The sequence below is a fragment of the Schizosaccharomyces cryophilus genome, assembly GCF_000004155.1.
Source record: "Schizosaccharomyces cryophilus OY26 unplaced genomic scaffold supercont4.2, whole genome shotgun sequence".
In the NCBI taxonomy this organism is placed as follows: domain Eukaryota; kingdom Fungi; phylum Ascomycota; class Schizosaccharomycetes; order Schizosaccharomycetales; family Schizosaccharomycetaceae; genus Schizosaccharomyces; species Schizosaccharomyces cryophilus.
The window spans coordinates 1,015,381-1,035,070 of record NW_013185625.1 but is presented as its reverse complement, the minus strand read 5'-3'; the positions used below and the strand labels follow the sequence as shown (position 1 = coordinate 1,035,070).

The 19,690-nt window shown below is 39.0% G+C and overlaps 7 protein-coding genes across 7 annotated transcripts; 2 read left to right on the top strand and 5 right to left on the bottom strand.

Moving 5' to 3' along the window:
- Window position 1: 1 nt before the first annotated feature.
- On the bottom strand, window positions 2–1,718 carry SPOG_02003 (COPII-coated vesicle component Erv46). Its single transcript, XM_013167107.1, has one exon. It carries the CDS (start codon window positions 1,316–1,318, stop codon window positions 131–133), a length of 1,188 nt encoding a protein of 395 aa, XP_013022561.1. The 5' UTR covers window positions 1,319–1,718; the 3' UTR covers window positions 2–130.
- A 542-nt stretch (window positions 1,719–2,260) lies between these two features.
- On the top strand, window positions 2,261–4,640 carry SPOG_02002 (BRP44 protein). Its single transcript, XM_013167106.1, has one exon. The coding sequence runs from the start codon at window positions 3,392–3,394 to the stop codon at window positions 3,740–3,742; it is 351 nt and encodes a 116-aa protein (XP_013022560.1). The 5' UTR covers window positions 2,261–3,391; the 3' UTR covers window positions 3,743–4,640.
- On the bottom strand, window positions 4,487–7,635 carry SPOG_02001 (chitin synthase regulatory factor Chr3). Its single transcript, XM_013167105.1, has one exon. It carries the CDS (start codon window positions 7,507–7,509, stop codon window positions 4,921–4,923), a length of 2,589 nt encoding a protein of 862 aa, XP_013022559.1. The 5' UTR covers window positions 7,510–7,635; the 3' UTR covers window positions 4,487–4,920.
- On the bottom strand, window positions 7,614–10,058 carry SPOG_02000 (AGC/NDR protein kinase Sid2). The gene has a single exon (XM_013167104.1). The coding sequence runs from the start codon at window positions 9,896–9,898 to the stop codon at window positions 8,096–8,098; it is 1,803 nt and encodes a 600-aa protein (XP_013022558.1). The 5' UTR covers window positions 9,899–10,058; the 3' UTR covers window positions 7,614–8,095.
- A 170-nt stretch (window positions 10,059–10,228) lies between these two features.
- On the bottom strand, window positions 10,229–15,147 carry SPOG_01999 (P-type ATPase). Its single transcript, XM_013167103.1, has 2 exons — window positions 14,324–15,147; window positions 10,229–14,277 (listed from the first exon to the last, which is right to left on the bottom strand). The coding sequence occupies exons 1-2, from the start codon at window positions 14,696–14,698 to the stop codon at window positions 10,432–10,434; spliced, it is 4,221 nt and encodes a 1,406-aa protein (XP_013022557.1). The 5' UTR covers window positions 14,699–15,147; the 3' UTR covers window positions 10,229–10,431.
- Window positions 15,148–15,721: 574 nt separating this feature from the next.
- Window positions 15,722–17,997, top strand: SPOG_01998 (hydroxymethylbilane synthase). The gene has a single exon (XM_013167102.1). The coding sequence runs from the start codon at window positions 16,093–16,095 to the stop codon at window positions 17,104–17,106; it is 1,014 nt and encodes a 337-aa protein (XP_013022556.1). The 5' UTR covers window positions 15,722–16,092; the 3' UTR covers window positions 17,107–17,997.
- SPOG_01997 (par A family ATPase/WD repeat iron cluster assembly fusion protein) lies at window positions 17,169–19,407 on the bottom strand. Its single transcript, XM_013167101.1, has 2 exons — window positions 19,366–19,407; window positions 17,169–19,297 (listed from the first exon to the last, which is right to left on the bottom strand). The coding sequence occupies exons 1-2, from the start codon at window positions 19,367–19,369 to the stop codon at window positions 17,475–17,477; spliced, it is 1,827 nt and encodes a 608-aa protein (XP_013022555.1). The 5' UTR covers window positions 19,370–19,407; the 3' UTR covers window positions 17,169–17,474.
- Between the last annotated feature and the right edge of the window lie 283 nt (window positions 19,408–19,690).

Below are 19,690 nucleotides of genomic sequence, written 5' to 3'. Positions count from 1 at the left end.
AACTCGTGATTTCGTTTCTGACTTCTTCACATCTTTTATAGTAGCCTTCTCCGACTAAGTATTTGGATCCTGAGAGTTATTAATCATATAAAAAACTTCTTTTGTAACTCGTCCGACTCTGAGTTCAAGTTCATGTTTTCTTGAGCTTTTTGACTTCATACAAACTACGATCAATAAAGGCCGCTAAAGTAACACATCCGCCTAAAAGAGATAGGACGTTTGTCAAGAAGCCTCCAAGAGTATTTCCTTGGATTTGGCGATGAATGACGCGCATAGGACTAATATCAATGTGAAACCATAGGCCAGGAACACCGCCTCTGTGATTAATATGAGAGGGAAGTTTCTCTTCAGGACCACCATGAATTGGTCGTTCATGTTGTGTCACAGCATAGCGATTAGTATCAATAATTCCTGTACCAGCTTTTAATGGGATAAACTGATGAGACACGCATTTGATAAAGTATTCATATCTGTAGTCGGGAATGTTGGTTTTCTTCACCATATTGTCTAAAGGGTTTTCTTTAGCAATAGAAGGATCAAGAGGAGGACCAAAGCTCAAATGATGAATGGTATGGCTCATATCATGTAGCTCCTTTTCTTTCGAAAAGTCGCGAGTATCGTGTATGTGATTTATACCATTTTGGGACGACCGGCCGGGGGCAATGTGAAAGTTACCTGCCATGCGGTTTACGAATAATTGACCGGCCAGATTGCAACCCTCTACTTTTTGAGCCTCATAGTTTTCTTTAAAATGTTCTTCTTTACATTGTTTGAACGCATCCACATCGCCGATACCCCAATTAGCTCGACCATATGCTTCACGTACCGCATTGCATGTGTTGCAACAGCCAGGAGTATCAACAGGAGCAAAGTCGGCAGCACCGTAACAATCACCACATGTCTTTTCCTCAGGAGTGGTATTTAAAGGATCTTGGTCGTTCTCCGGATCATTCAGCAGTAAATTGTCTACGGAAATAACTTTTCCTTCAGGGGAAAGCCTAGTTTTAGAAACAGAATGCTGGACGTCTTGTTGAAATTCACCGCTAATATCCAAAACGTCCACACTTAAAAGCTGGCATGGAATCTTTGCAAAGGTAACGTTGAAATTAATTTCCATACGCTCACCATGAGATGGGTTTACGACGATTTCTGGAACAACAACCACCTTACGGTATTGAATCCATTCTAAAAGGATTACAAAGAGAACAATAGCGGAAGAGATTAGTGTAATAAGACCACCGCTGGCGGTTTTTATACGAGCGTCTTCAACGGTCTTTTGAAAAAAGTCAAACTTGCGAAGAGGAGATCGAAAAGCCATTTCCAGAAATTACCTTGTATGAGAATCTATCAGAATATAAAAAGAAGGGAAAAAGGTATCCTGAGGTTGTCACGGAAAAAATTATTAAGAAAGTTACAAAGACGGTAAAAAAGCGTATCCAAGCTTCAAAAATGTCGATCTTTAATAGAAAAATAAGAAAATATTATGAAAAAACGAGTACATCAGTTTAGCAAACTACAATTAAACAATAGATGCCAATAGCGAAAGGATACTATGAAGGTAGCAGGATATCACTAGGCACACATGTGGGAGAGAACAGTCTGAACAAAACGCTGAAATTCGTTTAAGAATTCTCAAAAGAATGATTTTTGTATAGAAAATATTAAGAAAATAATGATTAATAGAACTTTATACCCTAAAAATTTCAGCTCGTTTTTGGTGTGAAATCATTGTAAATTTAAGGACACCATGATATGTACAAAAATATTCGTAACTTTTTTTTTCAATTTATTTTCTAGTATTTACGGTTTTTTATATATTAATATGAAATAAAAAAGAAGAAAAGACAATTCATTTCAATATATTTCGAGACTTTGAAATCAAATAAATATACTCCCCCCCCCCAAATAAAGGACTCTCCGGTCATCATCTAGAAAATAACCTGTTTTGATATATTTTTTTTTCTTTAAAGATAATGATTCAACTCTAAAAACAATATCTTCTCCTATCCGTTCTCAATTTCGACTTTTTTCTATTCGTACTGTTTGTTTACAAAAGTAACATTTCTTCCTTGATACTTAGTATCATATTAAATACCTTGATAAAATGCATTTATTGAATTTCGCCTGTTTTCTCTTCATGGTTTTTCAAGATCTATTTGGAATTTTTTCTTCATTTCTATTTTCAAACTCTCTGCTCGAGTTTTTTCCTTTTGAGATCTATACGTCGTTAAATGCACTTTATGTAAACAAACCCCTCCTGCTCCTTCTTCCTGCCATTTACCTACCACCAGTCTGGAGAAGACTCTTCCAACAAAAGAAGAAGCATTGAAGAGAAAACACAGGTATTAAAAATTCACTAGGAACTTTTTGTAAAAAACAAAATTAAAGGCGTGCAATTTTCTCCAATTGACGCGTTCTTTCTACTTGCTTATAGCGATTCAAGACACAGGAGGGATCTCCTATCTTCTTATTTCATTTTAACTTTTTAAACCACGCGTTTTATAGCCTAGACAACAAGTTTTTTACGACTTCATATTTCACCTTCTACTTCCCTAAAATCGGAATTCTTCGTACGACGTTTTCGTTAGAATTCCTTATATAATCTCCTTTTTTTAGAAGGCGCTATATTAAAAGAGCATCGATAAAAATCGGGGTCTTTTTACTTTTTATTTTTTTCTTTTAATAACAAAGCAGTTACGTGGTCATTCTCGTGAACAGCTGAAGCTTGCAGTTTTTCACCTTTTGACGTTTTCAATTGCACGGAGCTTACGGACTTAACCAGCCTGACACACAACGTAATTTTGCAACTCGCGTAAAAAAAAAAGGGTTACATTGAAACGATCATACAGACGTATCAGAGACGACATTAAAACAGTGTAAATTGTTTGATTGGCCGATTATTTTCCTACACTTCAATTATCCAAGCCTTTTCTAACCTCGTTGACCAATCCTCCGTCTTTATTATAACAGAGTGTTCCTTATATTGTGGTCGATCAGTTGTGCGTTGTCATCATCGTCTTCATCTAAATTGGAAATTTCACACGACTTGATATATTTTAACCACAAAATTTCTTCTTGGTTTTTTCCAATTTCTTTAGTTTTACTAAAAACTTTTTCTTTTTCTTTTTTTTTTTTCTTTCTGTTCTTGCCAATTTAAGTATTTGCTTGAAAATTTTTCAGCATTTCTTTTTTAGTTGTCACGTTTTGTCCTGTCATTTCATCCGCGGATTTGAAGCTTGACAAATACCAAAGAATTTTCCCTGCTGTTAATTCCTATCAACCGTTTGAACAAAAAAGTTAGGTTATTTAAAAACACTGAAGCTTACTTTCTTTCGCAAAGTATTTTTTTTCCTCGTATTCTCTAAGCTGAGAATTTTTTATCCCATATATAATGTTTCGTGCAAGATTTTCAAGGTTTTGGAATCACCAAGCTGGTCCTAAAACAGTCCATTTTTGGGCTCCTGCTATGAAATGGACCTTGGTGTTATCAGGTATTAGTGACTATACACGTCCCCCTCAGTACCTTTCTGCTCGCCAATACGGTGCTTTGTGCGCTACCGGTGCTATCTGGACTCGATGGTCTTTGATTGTACGCCCAAAAAACTACTTTAATGCAACTGTCAACTTCTTTTTGGCCATCGTTGGTGCCATTCAACTTTCAAGAATTTTCGCGTATCAACAACAACAAAAACGCATCAAGCCAAATGCTGAAGTAAAAGAACCAAATCAAAATCTTGCTTAGCGCTTTTCCAGCTAAGTAAAGATATGTATTAAGACAAGCATTAACAGGAAGCTCATTTTCCTCGTTTCCTTCATCATGACTTTTTTCTTATCATTTGTGTTGTGACATAATTGATTATTAAGCCTGACTAACTCTTCTGTTGGAGGCTTTTTTTGTTTTTTTCTTACTCTTGAAACTTTCTTGAAAGTTTGAGCCTTTGCTATTTTCTCTCACTAATTTAGGGTACGGGAAGTGTATTTGCTCATTGAAAAAAATCTGTCACTTGTTATTTGAAGGCTCTACTAGGATGAACCAAAAAGAAAAAGAAACCAAATAAATCTCCAATTGCTATTTCTGGTTTCACTTATGTTATTCCTTTGGAGTTTATTTTATCTATTTTCTCGTTCTGATTTCATTGTGCATCTATTTATGCATCAATCTCCCTACGAGTACGCTTTCGTTTTTTCTTTCCTTGTTTTCAAAATATATCCTATCATTTTAATCTCTGCCATTGCTTGACGTACCATAATGCTCAAATTGAACAATTGGTTCGTATAAGATTTGTTGCATGGCAAAGTTTACGTTATCCCTCTCTCCTCTTTTGATGTCTAAACGATACATTTCTTTTTAGTTTTTTAAAACGAGACAATGATGGTATATATATAAATATATATACGTATGCATGTATGCTATGTTTCCTCTATGCTTATGCTTATAAACCAAACGGTCAAGGATACAATGATTATAAACAGGTTTTAGTATGGGTACAATTCGATTTAACTACCAGTAATGTGCATTCGCAATAACGAATAACTTCTCAGTTATTTATTTCTCTGAAGTTGCAAATATCACTTGATTAATTTTTAGTCTTGCTATGAAATTTAATTAAGACATATATTTCCGTAAGCTATAGTAATCTATACTAAATAACAAAGAAAAAAACACTTCATCAAATGCTGTCAAAACAAAAATAAAAACAAAATTTCACATGACAGAAAATCATTCAGAAATGACGGGTAAAAGCAAAAAGCAAAAACGAGGAAAGTAACCTCAAAAACGAAAGTGAAGTATAAAAGGCATCAAAAATGAATATAACAATAATTTACATAAACAGAAATAGGTAAGTAGGAGCAAGAAGTCTTTCATATGCAATCAATCAAATTTCAAGCAAGCAAGCAAAGATATTTTGGCGGGCCCTTTCACATTATTGAGCACTGTTCATCACGCTTCTTGCTATTTTTCTTTGGTTGCGATTTCTTAGTAGATAAAGATTGTTCTTCCAAGCGCTTTTGAGCCTTCACAAAACCTTGCTTGGCGGCTCTGATGTACCAACTATGGGCGGCAGCAGGGTCAGCAGAAATACCAATACCTTGTTCCATCATAAAACCTACCGCAAACTGAGCTTTAGCAAGTCCTTTAACAGCAGCCTTATGGGCCCAGAGGAGGGCTTCTTCATTATTTTTGAGAAGAATGTCTTCCGCTCCTGTTAGATACCATCCAGATAAGCCTAATTCTGCTTCTCCATAATCTTGCTCAGCGGCTCTAGTATACCAAAAAATACTACGCCTTGGTTCTGGAACACAATTCAATAACCCATGTTCAAAGCACTCTCCCAACTTGCACTGAGCTGCAGGCAAGCCGTAGGAAGCCGATAACTTATAAAGCTCAAACTTTCTTTCAGAAGATACAGAAATACCAAAACGCTTGGAGCGTTCGTAAATCTTAGCTAATTCGTACATCGCACGTACCGCTTCAGGCCTCTGCGTCTCACAAGCACGTTCCATATATTCTATACCAAGAGGTACGTCAACCTTTTGGCTCAACAAACCATTCAAATAAATGAGTCCCACTCGAAACATAGCCTCGACAATGTCCATCTCGGCTGCTTTTCGATATAACAGCACACTCTTGCGAGCATCAGGCTTCACTCCGATACCAGTTTGAAGGCATACGGCGGTTCGGTAAGTTCCAAGCGGATGCCCTTTCTTTGAAGATAGGCTGTAAAGCTCAAATGCCTTTTGCACATCACGCTGAAATCCCAACACTCCTTGGCTATAAAATTGACCAATTAAAAAGATTGCTTCAGCCACAGAATGTTGTGTTTTGTTAGGAAAAGCGTGTTTTTTTAGTAATTCAATTGCTCTAGTTCGATAGACCGAAATTCTAGTATTATAAGTAGCTTGATCAGGAGCCAAAATGGGTTTGTTTTCCAAAGTTTCAAGAGCATCCAAATATAACTTAGCCAAATCAACCTCATCTAAAGGACTTATACCTCTACTTTTTCTCAAACTCTGCTCTGCAGTCATCAAATCAGCATGTGTAACATTCTTTGGTGGAGGAATTAATAGCTTATCATCGGGATGGCAAGGAATAGCATCACTGTCTGGTTCAGAAGTATTCATTTCTAAAACAGCGGGAGATGACGAGTTATCAATTGACATTCCACCAATGTTTTCTTCTATTCCTTTTACATCACCAGTTAAATTTGAATCGATGTCGTTCATACCATTTCTAGAAGAAAGATTTGGTGATCCTCGAGAAGCCATTATGGAGTTACCCACAGGAGTGCTTTCCGCTCGAGCAATGGGAGCGGGAGAAGGTGGAATATTGCGAATTATTGGAACAGGTGGAATGGGTGCATCAGTTTGCAAAGAGGAAGGAATTTTTCTTAAACGTGCAGATTCTCCTCGCAAGTCATCTCGATCTGCAGCTTTAAAGTTAGCATTATGTTGGGGGACGTGTTGCTCTTCGGTTGAAACGTTTATTGGTATAGGGCCAATACTTTCAGCGGAAGTAGGTACCAAAGAAGTTTGGCTATTAGGATAACGGGGTTGAGGGAATGGAGATTTTCTGTTCTTGCGATTTAAATTCTGTGAGCTAATGTAATCGAAATCTGAACGTAAATTCAGGTGATTTGGACTTGTGTCAAATGCTTTCAAACCTTCATCTGATGGACCCAGTGAGCGAGCGGAATCAGTAAAAGATCGGACATTGGGCTCTGCATCCGAAGAAGCATTGGATGGAGTATACGACTCGACGTCTAAATTTGCATCTTCATCCGACTCGGACTGACCTTCCAAGTTTTCATTTTCTTCCAAAATATTGTTTCTGGAGACGGTTTGATCGTCATCATAATAATTATCTAAGAAACTATCGAAACCACCGTAAGGAATATAACTGATTCGACGTTTGGGATGGGAGATAGAATTGACTCGAGGAGGGGGCATAAATTTCTCTTCTTGATTAGGAATTTGGGGGTTAAATCTCGGCGATACCACACGGGGAGTAGGCCGAATAATTTTTATAGGCATGTCTTGTCTTGCAGTCTCTATTTTTTCCTTCCCAGGGTTTCTATTATTAGGAGGAAACTCTGAACTTCGGGATAATGCATTGTCATCCATTTTTACTCGTGGATTTGCAGCGGCTTCAGGGTCTGGCATTCTCACTTTTCCTTGAGACAAAGCCACAGGTTCATCTTCGTTCGTTTTCTGTGATTGTTCTTCTTCCATTGGTTTTATTGCGGTTCGTTTGACTGCCTTGTCGTTTGGTGAAATCCCTCTTGTTACATCAAATCGCTTGGACACGTCGATTCCTGCCGTTGGCGTTGGATCCTTGCTCAAAGTAGGATATCTTGACGTCGGGCGGAACAATAGCGATGCCCCAGCAGTAGTGGCATTTCCTCTGCCACGAAATTGAGCAGGCAGTCCCTCTGCTCTTGCACCGGGTCGAGGACTTTCAGCCAGCTTTTCATGTTTTGGTTCTTTCCTTGAATTCAGGGAGCCGTGCATGAACGGTATAATACAAATTACCAACAAGCAAGAAGCAATCGAAGTGGAAAGAAGATCAATGGACTTGCTCGTTGAAAACCAAATCCACCAAGTCCAGATCCTGAGGTTAGTAAATAACGATACACTGCACTGCATTAAACAAGAAGCTGTAAGTAAATGTTTTATCTTCTAAGGATTGTCATGAAATTGGTAGCTTTAGGGTAATTTTCACTTTGCTTTTGTCTTCTCGTTTCCCGTGGGATTCAAGTCATATATTAAAAAAAATCTTCAAAAGTAAAAGAAATGCACAAAATAGTAAGTTGACAATTTGATTCATATACAGCAGAAAGATTTAGTGTTCAAAACAAAACCCTATTGGCTTTCTATAACAAAATAATATGCAATTCATACATCCAGAGCATGACATTTCGACGTGGGATTCCAAAACTTCCAAGACAAATCGTCATCTATTTCACATCATTTCAAATACGGGCATTACATTCATAAAATCTGGCTCCAAAAGACAATTCAAAGCAATAAGATCGCTTGCTCTATTCAAAATTCCCAGACTATGCCTTTTACAAAATAATGACTTCTCAAAGGCTGTTTACAAAAGAGTTCCAAATGCAGAAGAACCTGACAAAGAAGGAACACCAGCAGAAGGAATGGGATGATTGTTTTTCTGGTGCTTAAAGGTAAAGCCAATAAAGGCATTTCGTCTTGGTTTATTAAATGTATTTGACATGCGAGCAATCGCCGCTTGCTTTTCATGCACTTCTTTATACTTAGACATGTCATTTTCGTTCGTAAAGTCATCAAAATACCCTGCATCAATCTCTGAATTCAAATCAGGAATAAATGGAGGTCGATACGCTGCACGTACATTATCCCATTGAATTTGATCAAAATATGGATGTTGTTTAACCTGATTCAAAGAACGGTAGCGATAAGTAGGGCTAGTTATACAGTTGGTAACAAAATCCCATGCATCGTCTTTCCAGTTAAACTCCAAATCTCGAGGATCGTCATAATGTGGACGTTGAAAGCATTTCTTCCAATTTTTTAGATTGGACCATGTTTCATTGACATTGGAACCGGAGAACGGAGGAAATCCAGAAAGACATTCATATAAAATGCAGCCCAGAGACCAGTAATCGACTGAATAATCATAATTTTCTCCTCGCAAAACTTCTGGCGCCATATAATCAGGAGATCCAACCACTGAATGGGCATAGACAGGATCCTGAGCCAACAATGTTCGGAATACTTGACGACGTTCACGCATACTTCTCTCGGGAACGGCTACATTGTTCACTTCTTGAAGTCGTACCTTCATACTTTCAATCTTTTGTTTACTGATTATACCAGAGCTAAGTCCGAAATCAGTCAGCTTGATATGCCCAGAAGCACCGACAAGGAAATTCTCAGGTTTCAAATCCCGGTGAATATATCCAAGTTTATGCAGTGCGTCAATTGCCAAAAACATTTCTGTAGCATAGAACTTGGCATGATGATCTCTTAAAACACCGCTGTTGCTCAATAACGTTCTAAAATCTCCTCCTGGTACGAATTCCATGGCCAGATAGATGTTTGAAAAATCTTGGAATGCATACAACAGCCTAACCAGCCAATCCGAGTTTGCACTTGTGAGAATATCTCGTTCCGTAAGTACATGACGAATTTCGTCCATCTTGTGCAAAACAGACTTGTTCATTACTTTTAAAGCGACAATTTCCTTGGTATCTCTCTTCTTTGCTAGCCAAACTGATCCATAACCACCTTGACCGACTTGAGTAATCGTTTGAAAATCACCATGACTTATACGAGTACGACGCTTTCGAAGATATACGCGCTCGCGACCGTTGTAGCGCTTTTCTAATTCACCTCGTATAGTGGTAGACTCTTTTGAAAGCTGTTGCTCAAAAAGATGCAGTCTTTGCTTTCTAGAATTCAGATAATGCAACTGCTCAAAGTAATTATCAAGAAAAAACATCTGGCATATGGTCGCCATTCTTTTAACCTTTGGCCGTGTGATTTTCTCTAATTCCTCCAACGAAAGATTCATAGTCCCCACATTCCAACTTGGAGCTTGACCAACGGAGTCAAATAATCTTGAACTCCCATGCTGTCGGTCCCTTGATCGCTCAACTGCCACAGGATTTGGAGAAGCAATCGGGATCTTGCTCGGTGATTTCTGAGGGCTCCTATCGGCATGGTTTTCTTTTGCAACAGGACTGTTTGTAAGCTTCAGCTCTCCCATTCGGTCTTCCAAAGCATCAGTAAGCCGACGAGGATGAGATTGATTAGGTTCTATAAGTCCATGTCGCTTCAGATAGGCGTCAAATTTTTCATTAGCAGACGAACTAAGTTTTGAACTTAAATCAAGGTCAAAAGTATCTTTTTGTCCCATCTTATAGTTAACTAACTAAAAAAATAATTGTAATAGAAATTTATAAATCAAAAGATGAGCTGTTAACTATTTACAAAGAGCGATCGGAAAAGGCATGTAGTTTGTTTATGGTAAATAGTAACTTCCCCTTGGTTGCTAGCAAAAACTGCATGTCGACAACCTAAGGAAAGGAGTTGGAACAAAAGGAAATTTCAATTAATCAATTTTAGAACTATAATTATGAATTAATATTTTCAACAAAAACCGAAAAGATTATCGTCAAAACTGCTTACTTATGTCAACATCGTTGATTGGTCTTCTGTAGTAAAATCACACATACGATAAATTAAATCCTTTAGCTTAAACAAATGTTTATTTAAATGACTAGAACATAACTTTTATCTATGAACAACATACTCATAATACTCTCATCACTATATTTACTCAATGTCATAATAGTCAGCTGTACTTGACAGCTGACCGTCAATCTTTCACATCAAATTGTTTACCGTCATCTTCTTGATGATACATTCCACGTTTGTAGTAAATGTAATTCATCTAGGTTGAAGTGGTTGTTCTGATGAAGAAACAGATCCTCGCTTTGGAAGAAACTCAGGTGGTCGGTTCAGTATTTCATCAGAAAAGATGGGTGACCCATCCATGAAACTTGGAGAATAAGAGCGACCAAAAGTATTGGGGATGCTTGGAGTGAGCGACAAGGAATGCGTATCCAAACGTACAGGATCCTTGTCCTTTTTCTGCATAGTCGCAAAGCTTGACGTTGACATGTTAAATGGAACTTGTAATGTAGACGATGCCCAATCTGTAGAAACTTCGGGGCTCTCAATGGCAGCTTCTTCATCGAATTCATGCAAACGCTTGGTACGATAGCTTTCGCGAATGATGTCAGTATCATACGGCCAGAAAAGCTTTTGCACAGTCATGAAAAGGAACTTCGGAAACAAGCAAGCAGCCATCGTACCAAATAGTACTGCCCAGAAGTTTGGAGTTCTGAATATACGAGAAGCAGACTTGTAGAATTCAATGGAGTACCAGCTCTGAGAATAAACGCCTGTCCAGAACCAAAAAGTTATACAACTTAAAGCCCAAATACCGACTGAGAAAACATCCCAATTAGCTTGATTCAAAAGAACATATGAATCAACTACCATAATTGTAGGTGCTGCAACATACACACCCAGATCCTGCATTCCCATCGTGTCACGCCCATTTTGAGCTGCTACTGTCACATTATTTATAACGAGAAAAGAAAAAAAGAAACATATTACTGACTGATAGAAACCATCAATCATGTATCCAATGAATATCTTACGCGCCGAATTCAATTGCAAAATACCTCTCTTGTACAGCTGAGGTATCTTAAGTGATACTTCAGCATTCACATCTTGATCGTAAACACCCATTACGATGACAGGCAAAGATGAGAAAATCAAGTTGAAGAGCATAATGTACGTGTAGTCAAAGAGATAATTTGCATCAAAGTTATTGTAGATTTGGAACCAAAAGAGCGTAAAAGTCCAAACGACACTTTTGTAAAAGAAATTATTGACCATTTCTGCTATACGATTATAATCCCAACGTCCATGAACAAGAACCAGCTTGCTCAAAAATCTAAATTGTGCAATCGCATAATCAGCAGACATCGCAGCTGCTCTTCCTTCCTCACCAACGATACCGATACCAATATCAGCTTTTTGGATCATAGCCACATCGTTGGCTCCGTCACCAATAGCTAATGTCATTACTTCCAAACTTTCCCTTACAAGATGTACGACATCAGCTTTTTGCGCTGGACTAACACGACAGCAGAGTACAGACTTACATTGCTTGCATAACAACAAAAACTTCGTTCTCATTGATCCCTCGAGGACACGCTTCAAAACACCACCATCGATAATTAAGGCATGAGATCCAGCAGGAACATCGTGATCCTTCTTTGCCGCTTCAAGCTCTTCGTTGGAGCCTGATAAGCCAAAGTACCTATAAAGATAATCTGCTAAAATGACCTCCAGTTCTGGAGTTGAGACTTCTTGATCAACATCAAACTTTATCAACTCCATACTAGCGTCTAGAAGATTGCAAGAAAAACCGATGTTAATTGCGGTTTCCATTTTATCTCCAGTTAACACCCAAAGCTTAATACCAGCATTCCCTAAAAGTGCAATTGAGTCAGGAACACCTTCCTGTAAACGATCTTCAATAGCGGTACCACCAAGCAAGGTAAGTCGTGATTCAATCAAGTCGGCAACTTCAGCAATCTGTTCCTCTCTATTTTCAATGGCAGAAGAGGCAACACTATATTTTTCTTTCCATTCATAGTATTCCTCCTCAGTAAGTTCACGTTTTGCAATACATAAAGTACGAAGACCTTCAAGGGCAAAAGTTTTCAGGTGTTCCGCAGTAACTTTTTGGAGATTTGGTCGCTCACCTTGTTCCAGCCTTTCATAAATAACGCTATCTGCACCCTTGCAGATGAGGACATAACGATTATCTGGTCCTCTGACAATAACACTCATTCTTTTTCTGGCAGATGTAAAATCAACAGTATCCATCAATTTAAACCTATGAGTCTCACCAAGTGCCCGAGTTACCATGACATCCCTACGTTGATCAAGGAAAACAAATCCAACGTCACGAGCTGTACCAACGAGTGCAGCTTCATCCGGGGATTGAGCTTTGTAAACGATACGATCGCCAACTCTATCGGCCACAACACTATGACACAAAGCAAGTGCAAGAAAAAACTCATAACAAGCCAACGACTGTTCTTCACCAGCTTTGCCAGTCAAATCATGAACGAACTGAGAAGAAATAAATGTAAGATTTTCATCCACCAAATACTTATTGTCATAAATATTTCTCATTTGAGCAATCATCTGCATTCGGTCACGATCAATGAAGCTACGCTTCTCCAACGTAAGCTGCTCTGAATCCTTTCCTTCTCGGCGAGCTATACCCGCCATTGCTTCTGTGAAGGCTTCTCCGTAGGCAATGCCATTGATAGTGCACTTTTTAAATTCCATAACATTTTGAGTAAGTGTTCCAGTCTTATCAGAGAAAATATATTCAACTTGCCCCAAATCATCTGATATATTCCAAGATTTAGGAGTACAAGGATACTTGAGTTTTTTATAATACATGTCCTTGTCAAAATAGATGAAAATTGCTTGAATAGTTTTGACAATTTCAATAGAAATGTATAGGGAGATCGGAACCAAATTTTGGAACAAGACAACACTTGTAAAAAAGGTAACTATACCATTTTTGGCGGCAGATCCACCAATGGAGCCCCATTCAAAAAAGTAAGATGATCGCGTTTGTCCACGCCAAGCAATACCCTCGACTATACCACAAACGAGACACATTGCAAATAAAATAATGAAATTCAAGTAAACATTCCAGTTCAAGTTTCTGGTAATACGACTTCGTTTCAAAGGAGGAGCACCGGAATTCAGCATGATTTTTGTATCATCACCAGTGAAAACGACTACGCCAATAACCCACCTTGTATTTCGAAGAACACATCCTCGTAAAAGCAGATTGTTTAAAGATGCGGGTTCCGACTGAACATGTGTTTCATCAAGCATATTGGTGTCGGTATGCCCATAACATTTGCAAGCTCCGTTGTATTCATAAAGGTTTGCGTTGGGGGGCTCGCTTTCAATCCAGAAACGAGATCGTTCACACGAAATTTCGTCAACCACATTTTTACCCGCGCTCAAAGCATGTCGAATTTTGAGATTCGTTTCTCCGTCCAAGTTTTTGGTTTCAATGTAGCAAATACCTTCTGGATCGGATGTATTGAGAATGATAATATCGGCAGGGATTTCTTCATTGTCTGAAATTTTAACAAAGTCACCAACTCGAACATCCTTCCAGAATACTTTTTTAAAATGGCATTCACCAGTACCTTCAGCTTGATAATCCACTACATCCATTGCCCGCTGTTGATGCATAGCGGCGATTCCGCCTGATGCACCAAATTCCTTTCCCTTGGGATCCTCAAAAGGATCCTTCATATCAAGCGATTCTCGGAATACGGAGTCATAGCTTGGTCTACCATCAGTTGGAAGGTCTTGGAGAGGAACCGGATCGGATACAGTATTTTCTTCTTTCTTTCGGTTCTTCCTCATGATAAACAGTCGGAAAAGAGCAGACATATACTTTTTGAATTTTCGAAAGTAACTGACATACTCGGTCCTAATATTCGGATTATGGTAGTTGCTTAAACGGAGCGTCGGGGTGTTATTAAGATTAATGTCGAGCATTGTACGACGAAAATCTTCGATAGCATCTTTAACCGCAGTGATAGCAACAACAACAATCAAAGGCACAGCTGCCAAACCAGGATTCACTTCATTGCCGAAAAGTTTGATGCACTAGTTTACAAGTTAGTTATTGCTCAATGATCATCTTGAAACGTACCTGAAGAATCACAAGAAACAAGAAAAAGAGGTTTGCGACATTTTGAAATTGTAAGAAAATATTCTTGGGCAAAAAGTTTAGAGGAGTATACTTGGCAGTACGAATTTTGTTCCTTGGAAAATAACGTTTTGCCTCACCAGTATCATCTAGTTCGGATTCCGGTAAAGGCAAATTAAAATACAGGGATCTGGGAAGACGTTGTAGACCACTCCAAGACTCCAAACTACTAGTATCGTGTTGTTCCAACTCAACCTTTGCGGCATCTGCCAAAGGTATATTTAGACGATCAGCCAGTCTATAAAGCCCAAGGCGAAAGCCCTTTAAACTGGGGATCCAGCGCTTGGACTTAATGCTTCTAGTAGAAGGCTCTGACATACAAGCAATTGGAACAGATGAGGTGTAGTATATGAAAGAGAATGAATCAAGTGTCAATAGAAAAACCAAAGAGGATGTGAAGGTACGGACAGGAAGGAGGAAAATAAAAAGATAGTTTCAGCAACGACAAACTTCTCACAAAGTTAATTTATATACAACGAACTAGGCTGTTTTCAAATAAATACTTTCAATTACGATATTTGTACTTGCTCTCAATACAGCGACTTCCGATGGAATAAAACGACGGGTCGGAAAATATTGTCGCCCGAATTCAATTGTCGTCAAACTCTTAGACGCCTCAATTCGATTTGTGTTAAAATTGCCGATTAAAAAATTAACGACGAAAATAAACCAAAAACCCAATTTCTATTTGAAATCTCTCAAATTCTGCAAAAAGAGAGAAACAAACTGAAGAAAGTGTGTCTGGCTGTGGTCAGATTAACGACGAACAGTAAGTAACAAGGATGAGACAAGGTAGCGAAAACCCGTGTTGAAATGGTAGTGACGAGCCGAGCCTTCCACGTCACTTTGGCCCGGATGGTAGTATCGGCCAAATTTTTCCCTAGTACGATATCTGGTGTACGATTATAGGATAATGATGAAAGGACGCAGTGAATTTACGAAACGACGCTCGTATTACAGGACTGGAAGCAATGGTAATGAGCCCTTGTCTTTTAAAATTTTCAATAGTTGTTCAGGCAAAGTAAGGAAGCAAAAACGAGTTCATTAAGAATCACGCTACGGAGAAAGGCTCGTTTTTGTATAGAAACATTTGATCATCAAAGACTCACACCAGATAAAAATGAAAGGGGAACTTGTTACATAAGGATAAGGGGGTTCTCTACTTTATTCCACGACAGATAACACTCCTATTGTACTATAAGATCACTTATCTGATCATCTTTTTTCCCTCCTTTGTTTACCAACGCATTTTTCTATACTGCAGTAACTACCATTACGACTTGGAACAACTTCACTATCCCCGTAAAAGTCGGAATTCTAAGGCCACGGATTGGCCGGCAGGGACGAATCTATTTCATTCCTTCTCCTACCTCTGTTTATAGAGGATTGAAGGGTCCTTTGAATCTACCGTCTTTCCAACACAATTTCTTCTTCGTTTTCGCGTCTTTGTTTCGAGCGCGTTTTTTGGTTCTAAAAAGTTTCGTTCGTTTCTTTTGGTTATTGGAACAGTCGGTTTAGTCATTAGCACTCTGGAATCCCTTTTTTTGAAAAGGATCTGATTTACTTGGTAGATTTTCTCTTCATCTCCTTTCTGTTAATTTTTGTTGCTCGTTGTATGCAACTTTGGCTTTCTGAATTGTAGTGATTCGCTAGTTTTCTTCTTCAAATTTGTTTCCCCTTATTTGTTGCCTTAATTTGATTTGTTAGAGAAAATGCCGACCAGTACGTGTTATCCCATTGGAACCCGAAAGTCCAAGCTCGCTGTCATTCAGTCTGAGCTTGTTTATAAACAACTAAAGGAGAAGTATCCCGATCTCGAATTCCCGATCATGAGCCGTGACACTATTGGCGATGAAATTCTCTCAAAAGCTTTGTTTGAGTTTAAACACCAAGTTGCAAAGTCCTTGTGGACTCGAGAACTCGAGGCTTTACTCATCGTCAACCAATGTCGAATGCTCGTTCATTGTCTTAAGGATTTACCCGTCGAAATGCCAGAAGGTATGACTATTGCTTGTATCCCACGTCGGAACTGTCCTCTCGATGCTATTGTGTTCCCAAAAGGCTCTTCCTACAAAACTGTTGCTGACCTTCCCGCTGGAAGTGTTGTTGGCACTAGTAGTATTCGTCGTCGTGCTCTCTTGGCCCGCCATTTCCCTCATCTTCGCTTTGCCGATATTCGAGGTAATGTAGGAACACGTCTATCCAAGCTTGACGAGCCGAATTCTTCTTTTTCTTGCCTTGTGTTGGCGGCTGCAGGCCTCTTCCGTCTTGGGTTAAAAGACCGCGTTTCACAAATGCTAACTGCTCCCTTCAACTATTATGCAGTTGGCCAAGGCGCCCTGGCGATTGAGGTTCGTGAAGATGATAAGGAGATGATTGAGCTCTTAAAGCCTCTTCAAGACACTGAAACAACCTATTGCTGCGTCGCTGAACGCTCATTAATGAAGCGGTTGCAAGGTGGCTGTGCTATTCCAATTGGCGTCCAGTGTGATTCTTTGGCAATGTCAAGCTCCGCTTATCACGTCTCTTTAGACGGCATCGTCGTTTCTGCCGATGGTCGTCGGTCTTCTTTTGCCTCAGGCAACCGCGTTGTTAATTCCGTAGAAGACGCTGAAGATTTGGGTACTCAGGTTGCATTGTCTTTGCTCAAAAATGGAGCTGGTCCCATATTGGAAGAGCATCATCGCAGTAGCGACAGCGAAGACTCCACAAAACTAAATGTATGAAGCCCTTATTACTCCGAGTTGCTTCTTCCAATCCTTGTATTTTACTCATTTAAAAAAACCTCGTTTCGTTTTTTCCTATTAAAAGAAATCGGTTTTTATTAATATTTACTTAATTTACAACCTTAATATAAGTCTTTGATGAGCATCTGATTTTTACATTTAACGTCAACCTTATTGTTTTCTCTCTCTTTTACCTTCTTTTTTTCTATTTTTTTGGTTCCTTGGCTATTCTACACTTCATCTTTGGAATCACCATGAACATCATCCTTTAATAATTCTATTTACCCTAATGAATTGAGAATTAAATGCTTTCTGTTCATCTTCATCATTCATTAACCAAAAAAAAAGACTTTTAAACATTTTTTGCTTCATTTTATATGCCATACGCGACACTCGCCATCATCACCACCCGAAACAAGCTTATCGTTTCCTAACCAGGCTATAGAATTGATTTCATAAACATCATGTGCGCGCTCTTTTTCAATGGAAACTCTCCAAATGTTATCATCATGTTTTTCACTTTCATAAACAATAATTTTTCCATCGCTTCCACCAGATGCTAATACTTGATCATTTATCCAGGCAATCGAGTACACAGCACCTTGATGCAGATGAGGCAAAGTTGCCTTTCTGATCCATTCTTCTTGTAAAGATGGCCGTAGAATATTTGTAGAATTACTAATAGCCTCAGATTCATTACTAAAAGTCTTTGTCCATAAAATTATGTTGCCCTCATTGTCGGCAGAGGCCAGGATAGATCCACTAGGGGAGAAGGCAAGAGCCCAAACGGTACTCTCATGGCCTTGCAATTGACATGTTAAAGCCCAATCATCACCATCATCTCTCCAAAAGCAGATTGTGTCATCATAACTTCCACTAACAAGAAGATCCTCAGTGGGGTGCCAAGCTACGACCTTGACATCTTGTGTGTGTTCTTGAAGAACTGCCATACAATCGAATTCGTCGTCTTCTGTAGTTTCCCAAATCCAAACTGACTTATCACGAGAGCAAGTAGCAAGAAAGTTACCACCGGGAGACCAAGCAATACATTTAACCTCATTCTCATGTCCTTCAAGAGCTGCTGTACATTCCCAATCGTCGTCAATTTTTTCGTTAATACTTATCGTAGCATCGAAAGAAGCCGCTGCTAGTATAGGACGATCAACAGGACGCCAGGCAACCCTACGTACACTACGGGAATGAAATCCATCTATTACATGCACAAGTTGAAGAGTATCACTGTTATAAATACGGACAGTCTTGTCTTGCGAACCGCTAGCAAAAAGAGGTAAAACCGGATGAGAGTCTACACTCCATATCCTTCCATCATGACCACCAAGACTGGTAACGAGTTTAAAAGAGCGCTTGTCATACATCTGGTGAAAGAAATTTTGCACGATAGGGAAGAAGGCCTTCGACATCTCTGTTTCAGGATATAGCACGGAAAGATTCGTAGAGGCGTTTTGGTTTTCGATCATCTCACCAAACTTTGGGTCAATCGGAACTGATCCAAGAAAAGGTACTTTATATTTTTCCGCAAGTGTGCTTCCACCGCCGCTTGAAAAAATATTTGTACAGTCAGCACAGTGAGGACATATAAAGCCACTCATGTTTTCCACTATCCCCAAAATCCGGAGATCCGCTTTTTTACAAAAATCGATTTCTTTCTGGACGTCTAGCGTAGCAAGAGCTTGAGGTGTAGTGACCATAACTGCGCCGTCAATGGGAGCTTTTCGTACATCCGACGTCTCCGTCATCAAGGATTCCACAATGGTTAAGTGTTCATCTCCGGTTCCAGGAGGAGTGTCAATAATTAGATAGTCTAACTCACCCCAGTGTACATCACTCACAAATTGGCGGATCATAGCAGCCTTTTTCGGACCACGCCAGACGACACTGTCTTTCTTTGAAGGAAGCAAGAACCCAAGCGACATAAGCCCAATTTCCTTCGTTTCATCTGTATATACAGGGATCCAGCCAGCACTAGACTGACGAATGCGACTTTCCTCTGCATCTTTTCCAAACATTCTAGGTATTGACGGTCCGGTAAGATCAATGTCCAAAATGCCAATTTTTAGAGGTCGCGAATGGAGCTTAGATGCATGAAGGGAAAGAGCCAACTGAGTTGTTACGGAAGATTTCCCAACTCCTCCTTTTCCTGACAATACCAAGATTACATGCCGCACCTGATCTACCACATACATTGTTAGTACAAAACAAAAAGAATTGCCCTTGTTTTGAGCATTTGAGCCTACATACCCATGAGAATCGACTTGCAGTTGTGATTGGTAAAGGCCAAAATTTATCTGTTTACTTACTAATATAGCAGCGCGTGCTATATATCATTATACTATTTAAGGACGTCGAAAGGATTACGTAATTATGTAAATAAAACGAAAAGTACGAGCTTTTTTGAAAAGAGTACTCTTGGTTATTTTTATACATTTCCATTGTTTAGATAAACTTGAGACAGCCCTAACTGTGAAAGAGAGTCGCTTCTTTAAAGTACCACCTAGCTGCTTTGCTGTATCAAAGTTAGGCATGCATGCTACCCTTTTAAACTATATAAACACCACTGCTTTTT

Bases quoted from the DNA above. Each gene is read 5' to 3' on its own strand.
- SPOG_02003 (XM_013167107.1), bottom strand. From the start codon at position 1,318: ATGGCTTTTCGATCTCCTCTTCGCAAGTTTGACTTTTTTCAAAAGACC.
- SPOG_02002 (XM_013167106.1), top strand. From the start codon at position 3,392: ATGTTTCGTGCAAGATTTTCAAGGTTTTGGAATCACCAAGCTGGTCCT.
- SPOG_02001 (XM_013167105.1), bottom strand. From the start codon at position 7,509: ATGCACGGCTCCCTGAATTCAAGGAAAGAACCAAAACATGAAAAGCTG.
- SPOG_02000 (XM_013167104.1), bottom strand. From the start codon at position 9,898: ATGGGACAAAAAGATACTTTTGACCTTGATTTAAGTTCAAAACTTAGT.
- SPOG_01999 (XM_013167103.1), bottom strand. From the start codon at position 14,698: ATGTCAGAGCCTTCTACTAGAAGCATTAAGTCCAAGCGCTGGATCCCC. The intron at 14,278-14,323 runs GTACGTTTCAAG...CTTGTAAACTAG, and splicing joins TGTTTCTTGTGATTCTTCAG to TGCATCAAACTTTTCGGCAA.
- SPOG_01998 (XM_013167102.1), top strand. From the start codon at position 16,093: ATGCCGACCAGTACGTGTTATCCCATTGGAACCCGAAAGTCCAAGCTC.